Source organism: Gobio gobio, assembly GCF_949357685.1.
Source record: "Gobio gobio genome assembly, chromosome: 20".
NCBI lineage: Eukaryota > Metazoa > Chordata > Actinopteri > Cypriniformes > Gobionidae > Gobio > Gobio gobio.
In genome coordinates this window covers 17,077,782-17,085,609 of record NC_137113.1, presented here as the reverse complement: position 1 = coordinate 17,085,609, position 7,828 = coordinate 17,077,782, and the positions used below count along the sequence as shown (strand labels likewise).

Sequence of the window (7,828 nt, the reverse complement as noted above, 5' to 3'; positions counted from 1 at the left end):
CTTCAGATATTATTTTCTTGTTCTACCAATACTCATGTAAGGAAAAAACAAGTAAAAACTGTAAAAAAAAAAGTGAGTGAACATTTAAAGGAATGTGTCGATACACTCCCTGAGACACGAATGGTGTGTGGGTGTATGCATGCATGCATGCGTGTCTATATTTAAGTAATTGTATAAGTGCAAAGGCATGTTTCATTGCATTTGAGTGACCCACATCTGGCCTCATTACAAACTGAAGTATCCTAAAAACTCAGTCATTAGAAATATGGACAGCAGACACAGAGATGGGCCTGTAAAACAGCAAGGTAAGAAAAGGGAAATCTTAAGCGTCATTTCAAAGAAGTGAGTTTAAATGCAGGTGTAAAACTGTGGTGTACTTTAAAACGAAATATCAATATATGAAAATCATTCATGCGTCTGCACTGCATTCATAGTACAAAATTACCTGCAAGATGGACATAACTGGAGGAGTGTTGTGCTGTAAGCAGAGAGTTATGTGGTTTTAAAACAAATGTTCTTGAATATCAAACTTGAAAAAAAAAAAAAAAAAAAAAAAATGAAATACCTCTGACTTGAAACTCCATGGTCAGGATGCCTCCATTTGGATCATGTTCAAATTCAGTGCTTCTTGATGTACACGGAGTCTTGGATAGTTAAGAAGAATCTTAGTGGAGCCGGTAATCTATTGAACTACAATAGCATTCATTTGCCACTGATACTCACCGGCTGACAGAACAGCTTCTCCCCGTCACATACTTGGACCTCACAGTGTAGCCACACGGTGGACACTTTCTCTAGTCGCTGGAAGCGGAACGAATTGAACTTGAACATGGACCGACTGTCTTTGGCATTTTCAAATATGCTGACTGTGTTGTCTAGGGAGCAACTGTGAACCAGGAGCATATTTACCCAGTGAGCAGTTTTGATTTACACTGACACCCATTCTACCCTATATGTTTGAATTGACAATAAAACCTTACCTGTTCTGAATTAAAGTCCACCTTTTCCTGTCTGTTGAATATGGAGTAGGTGTTGCCCAGCAATTTGTTATTACTACTTTGAATCTATAAACATTAAAGAGCGAGTCCTTTTAACTGACTACTATGTGAATCTGTGTATTTGATCAAATCTAGACTCCTTTCTTTTGAGCAACTCACCTGTTACTCAGTCCTTTTGCTTCAATGCCAATGAACACTTCTGATCCGATCTCGGATGTGTCAATCACATACGGAGAATCTTTTGCGTAGAGGAACTTTGAGTTCTACAAACCACAAAATTCACAATCAAATATATAACACAATCAAAGATATACAGTTATATTAAGTATTACAATCCATAGTTTTTTATGTATAGATTGTAGTGCACTACTACACAAACCATCAAATTTGACCTTTATACAAAACGTCACAAATAAAATGGAGAGGACATTTTCCTTTTGTACTTTCTTCATGACTTTTGAGAAAAGCTACTCACTGTGAAGACGTTCATAGACAACTGAGACTTAAAAGAACCTAAACTCCCGTTGTTGACATAAACTGTTGCCACTCTGGAAGAAGCAGAGGGTTTAGTAAAGACGCTGCAAGTCAAGGGTCAGAATGCACAGGTTCCATGAAATCTACACCTGCTGGACTTGACGTCAGTGTAATGGGGTCTACCTTTGGCTAAACACAGCATTGTTGACCAGATATGCCGCTTTATAAGTGCAACTGAACGTGTAGTTGACAGGCTGGTTCCGGACAGTGAGTGAGGAGTCGTTGGATACAATTGAGTTGTAGAATATGTACCGTGGGTCTTTGCCTCCTACATACTGAAAGGAAGGCAGATACGTTTTAGCGCTATTTTTAATGAAATAACATTTAGGATATATCAAACCAATCAAATGTCTCACCTCAGACAGGGTGCCGCAGTATGAGTGATTCTTGGGAGTAAGGTCGGGGATGGTAAAACGATAGAAGCCCGGAGTGTTAATTCCATTGTAGCACACGCCGCCCAGGGACAGCTGGCCAATCTCCCATCCATATGGACATTCTGGCACATTTGCAATGATGGCATTGGGAAAACATGACACCATCACATAATCTGAAACAGACGACAAATTGGTCTGTCAGGATTTTCTAGCCGATTAAATCATGCCAACAACAAACACACGGCCCTTTGATCCACACTGAGAGAAAATGTTTAAAATATGATGCTTATTTCACATTTACCGGCTTTCTGAGGTGCACAGGCCCACGTCATGGGGAGGAGAATCAAGAGAACACCAACAGCTGCCATTTCCTGACGCTGAACATAGAGAACTGCACTGTTACATTTACCTACAATATCACTGTATTGTCTGTATATACAACATTTTCTGATTATTTTCAATGAAAAAGCCCCATAATATTTGAATTATAATGTAAGTTCATACCATACCAATGCAGAATCCAGAAGAAGTGTTGGCTCAGGTCTCTAGCAGAAGGTTTGCATGGTTCCTGTGTGGTTCTTCTGCATGCAAATTATAAATCCTAAAAGCAGAGTTCATTGAAGACAGCACAAGAGCTGCTTTATAGGTCCACAGGTAGGCAGTAACCCCCCTTGCTTCTTTGGTCAGCCAGTCTGGTAAGGCCTTTTGGTGATAGCATTGTGAAGGAGAGCACAAAAAGCTCTCTGTGCTGGCCAGACATTGACTTTTAAATGACCAACGTCTCAAGGGGAAGACCATTTTCTCAGCTTTTAATTAAAAACATGGTCGTTTCGCTTGTATCTTCTTTTTTTTCACATAAAAATGTATCTCCCAGTAATGTTTCAGCCCTTCACATGTGTTTCTGATAGGAACTTGTTGTCATGGTCTCATTCTCACCTGCAATTTTTTAGGTTCTACTCAAAAATCAAATAGAAATGGCCATCTTCTTAGGGAGTTTGAAAATGGGCTTCCAATTTAGACTCACTCCAGGTTATGTAATACTTCTCAGTCTCTGCCAGGCAGCCATGCTGATTAGTGGATTGCAGTAGTTACCTAATTCGCCCCAGTCGTGCCAGACTGCCTCTTAAAGAAGAAAAGTGTCATTAAGGTCAGTCTCATTGAGCTAAGCCAAAAGAGATCCAAAAGTAATACAGTTGTGCATCTTCATGCTCTTTATCTTGAATCTCATTAAAGGAATCATTAAGATTCTAAGAAAGTTCCAAATCAAGTCAAGAACGGAACATTTCCACTTTCGTAGAGTGCAAAATAGAAGTAAAATGTCATAATGATGAAGCACTGTGGTATAGACAACCCGCAACTCTTTTCAGGAAGTTACAATGAAACGTAAGTCAGGAAACAAGCTTTTTCCGGAACCACATGAGTCAGACGGCGGCAGGAGCACTTAGATTAGCGATATACCACCCAAGTCATCACCTATATGAACTGGTACTGCCACACTCCCCGAAAACATCACACTGGGGAACAAGCGCACAAAGTGCCTTTAAGATTTCCGTGATCAAACATACGAAAAAGAATGTATGGACGGGGCCCATATAGATCAAGATGGCCTCCAGATAAGGTAAGAAGCCTGAAGACAAGCACACAAAATCTGATAGTCAAAGGATGTGCCATTCACAGAGATTGTGTTTCAGCCTCTAAGGAAAGCAGGGCACTTAGAGAAGCAGCATTTATCCTCAGACAGTGTGTCTCCTTCAATTTTAGGACAGGAGAGTATCCCTGTTTAGCCTTTCTTCATGTGTATGAATCATGAATACAGGGTCAGCCAGTTCAGTTTGGTCGCATTGATGTCAATAGGTTTAACACAATTAAAACGTAATCTCTGTGCGGCAGACAGATGTGTTTCAAACCCCATTTGGGGTTCAATTATAAAGAGAAAAAAAATATGGTTCATTATCCTCTGATGTAGATTAGGTAAATTAAGTCATATTTTAATGCAAGTAATATTTTAATATCAAAGCTGCTGTCCGTAACTTTTTGTGTTCAAGATTTACAAAAATGATATAATGAGAATGTACAACATGAATCCATTTTCCAAACCGTGTTTTTGTCTTACCCTGAATCATTATGGTACACTTATAATAAGTGTTTATAGTGGGACTATTTCAGACCGGACTGGTAGGAACCGCTGCGGAGGAGCACAGTCCCTGCGTGACTTGCCATAGACATAAACAGAGAGAAGTAGCAATGTTCTTCCGCAAGACGCATGCAGTTCTGTTTATTAATTATTTGAGGAAAATAATGAGTTTAATCCATTTTGGAATAAGGCTGTAACATAACAAAATGTGGAAAAAGTGAAGCGCTGTGAATACTTTCCGGATACACTGCAGCCACCTTTAGTTTGTTTTTTTTGTTTACTTTGGGCAACTGAATTTAGGCTTCAAAATTCATAAAAGTTGTGTTCATCTGTGAAAATTCTCTTTACGGACAAAAACTTCATAAACTTTTCAAGACAAGTTACATTTTTTTTAAATCACGAGGGCATTAAAAATCCCACTATAAACGCTAGAGCGCAATTATTGTTACATATAATTCATACAACTATTTATATGTATCTGTTAAGCAAATCTGTGAAAAAAATATTAAGAATTGCTCTGAGAGCAACAAAACAAGCCAAAATTCGCTAATTACAAGTGCTGATGTAAAACGATCAGGTGCAGATAGCAAATGAACAGATATCCCACGTGATAAAATTATAGCACAGCAAAGGCTACTTTCACTTGCGCTCATTACCATGAGAATGAAAGCGACCATTGGGATACATTAGAGTGCAATGCCTGAGAGAAAACTATGGCAGATGCAAATCAACTCTGAGGCCCAGAGCCCAGGGACAGCTAGCATTACAGCCGACTATGAAGGGCCTTCCAGGTGTTCAAGCTGTTCAGGTGTCCCGAGACTTCATTGTGTTACGTAATATCGGGTGTTCATGGCGTACCAGAAGCAATGCTAAATATTTGAGCTATCTTTCATTCATTGTGAGGCTTCAAACAGACGATCACCTGCAAAGCACTGATTCTTGACGGCCTTTTATCACGCCCTTTAGAGCAATGCAAATTACTTTAGCTCCATTTGCAGAGGCACTTTCATACACTCGCTGTCACAAGAACTACTCTTTTTTTTTTTTTTTTATCTAACTGTAACCAGAAACAAAAGTTGTATGATGTTGATAGGGTTAGGGATTTGAACAAACTAAACTTTGGTGCTTAACGCATTGAAGGAATTGTTCTTTTTTATCTTGTTCATTTTTTTTTACAATTTTTACAACAGTTACTCAAATCATATCTAGGGACCAGAATATATAGGGTGGGCTCTAAATTTGGGCAAATAGGTAACCACCTTGAACAGGTGTTCTTAAACAGGAGGCCCACTAGGTGGCATCAGCAAACTTCCAAGAAGGCTTCAAGATGACTTTAAAGGGATAGTTCACCCAAAAATAAAAAATTCTGTAATTTACTCACCCTCTCAAATATGAGTTTCTTTGTTCTGTTGAACACAAAGAATACATTTTAAAGAATATTGGTAACCTAACAGTTTCTGGTCCCCAATGACTTCCATAGTATGAAAAAAAAATACCAAAAAACTGTTTGGTTACCAACATTCTTTAAAATATATGATTTGTTCTGGTTCATCTTTCTGTGGTGTGTGTGGCCAGTTTAAATTCAAACTAAATTGAAAGAGAATCGATTCTTCAAGTCAGAATTTCGCCCAGATAACAGCGGGAAAAAAAGGTTTTTACGTCTTTTCCCACATGCATGCAACTTGGATGCTGTCTAGAGTCATATTTGCTGTTGACAGCACAGTGACAAAAATAAATGCCAATTGACAACAACAATTAATTAGTTTAAATTAGTTTATTTATTTTTAAATGTGGGAAGTGCTTGAAAGTGCAAAACTCCTGTCCTAGGGTTCTTTACTGTCAAAAGTCAAATGAGGCGATAAATGTCAATGATATTCTGGTTGCTAGATATGACTTGGTCCCCTCTTAAAGGGATAGTTCACCCAAAAATTAAAATTAGCCCATGATTTACTCACCCTCAAGTCATCCGAGGTGTATATGACGTTCTTCTTTCAGACAAATAAAATCTGAGTTAAATAAAAAATCTTCTGGCTAATCCAAGCATTATAATGGCAGTAATAGTTGCTCGGTTTTTGAAGTCCGTTAAAAATACATCTGTCTGTCAAATCTACGCGGCTCCGGGGTGTTAATAAAGGCCTTCTGAAGCGAATCGATGCGTTTGTGTAAGAAAAATATCCATATTTAAAATTGTATTTAATTTTTTTCTATGGCTTTTTTCTATCAGCCGTCCCCGTGCCATCACTTCCGATGAATAAGGTCAAAATACATGCAAAATACCGGCGCAATCATAGATATATACATAGACACCTCATTAGTGCCTGTGAGGATTGGTCGAATGAGGCATTTATGTATATATATATATATCTTTGATCGCGCTAGTATTTTGACCTTATTCGCCGTAAGTTATGGCGCTGGGAATACTAGCTGGCATTCGTCTGATAAGTGGTAAAAAATGAAAAAAAAAAATACTTTTCGGTTTCTCGCAGAAACTGATCGTTTCATGTCTTAAGACATCAATGTGTCGCCACGATCCGCATGTTTTAATAAGGATTCGTATGTCTATGTGTTTTTACTCTCATTGCTCTCATACTCTAAAATATCCCCATTGACATGCATTATACGACTATCACACTGCAACGGTTGGAGTTAAAAATCTTAATTTGTGTTCTACTGAAGAAACAATAGACACCTACATCTTGGATGCCCTGGGGGTAAGCAGATAAACATAAAAAAATCTTTTTTGGGTGAACTATCTCTTTAAAAGCCACAATATGTAATTTTACACCACTAGAGGTTGCTTATTCAAAACAAAGGCTTGAGGATACCTGGATTTCGAAGGGCTTTTATTATGCCACAGACGACCACTTTTTCTGCTCATGTGTATGTGGGGTAACGCAGCTCTGTTTTATCATATTAGACAGTATACATTTGAGTGTGTTGAAAGTTATGTTATAATGCTACTCTGTGCGTTCGCTCGGTGCCTACTATGAGACACTTGTCCACAATGCAGTAAGCTAGATCGATATTAGGCATGGTAAAACACGGTAAATCAAGAAAACAAGATTTAAACAATATGACTAACTGTGTTGAGCTATAACAATGATTCTGTGGATGAATGTATCCAAACAGTTGCTCACTTGTCTAATAAAACACAATGTATTAAAGTGTCTTATAAAACCAGAAATCGAGGGTAACTCGGGTATGATGTCATTGATAGGCGACGCACGGACACGGTCCATGTCCTGGTTAAAATTGCTTATTTCTCTGCATTTAAACATTCGTGGAAACATTTGGTATAATGTAAGTAAACAAGACAACAAAATATATAACATTGTTCTAGTGGTTTTGGGATATTTTAATCCAAAAATCTTACATATTGTGCCTTTAAATCTATGGAATTTTAATGGGATGAAAGTCCTAAGTATTTGTAAGAGAGAAATCCACATGAGATATATGTCCTTGAAACCCAAAACCTCTTTTCCAAAGCATATGATATGAGGATAAATGTTGGTATATACAATAATTAAAGAGGAACGTGTCCAGAATATATATGCAAATGTTCTTGTTCCTTTGTGAATACACAATTAATACCCAGCAGGATGTCAGGACAAGCCTTAAAAAGACTGCTTGGAGACATCAACACTGCATTTAGCATAGTGAGGTGAATTTCATGCAAATAGTTTTCTTTAGAAGATCTACCATGGAGCTTATTCTTTATCATAAGCTCAAGCACATACAATGTTTCATTTCATTTAAAGCAAATATATTAAATGCGTAAAGTTTTGTTA

The 7,828-nt window shown here is 37.9% G+C and overlaps 1 protein-coding gene across 1 annotated transcript; it reads right to left on the bottom strand.

Moving 5' to 3' along the window:
- Positions 1–225: 225 nt before the first annotated feature.
- Positions 226–2,274, bottom strand: tectb (tectorin beta; the record flags this gene model as incomplete). Its single annotated transcript, XM_079845563.1, has 10 exons — positions 226–290; positions 446–478; positions 566–644; positions 724–886; positions 981–1,064; positions 1,158–1,261; positions 1,474–1,546; positions 1,656–1,807; positions 1,889–2,079; positions 2,208–2,274. 10 exons carry the CDS (start codon positions 2,272–2,274, stop codon positions 226–228), a joined length of 1,011 nt encoding a protein of 336 aa, XP_079701689.1.
- Positions 2,275–7,828: the final 5,554 nt, after the last annotated feature.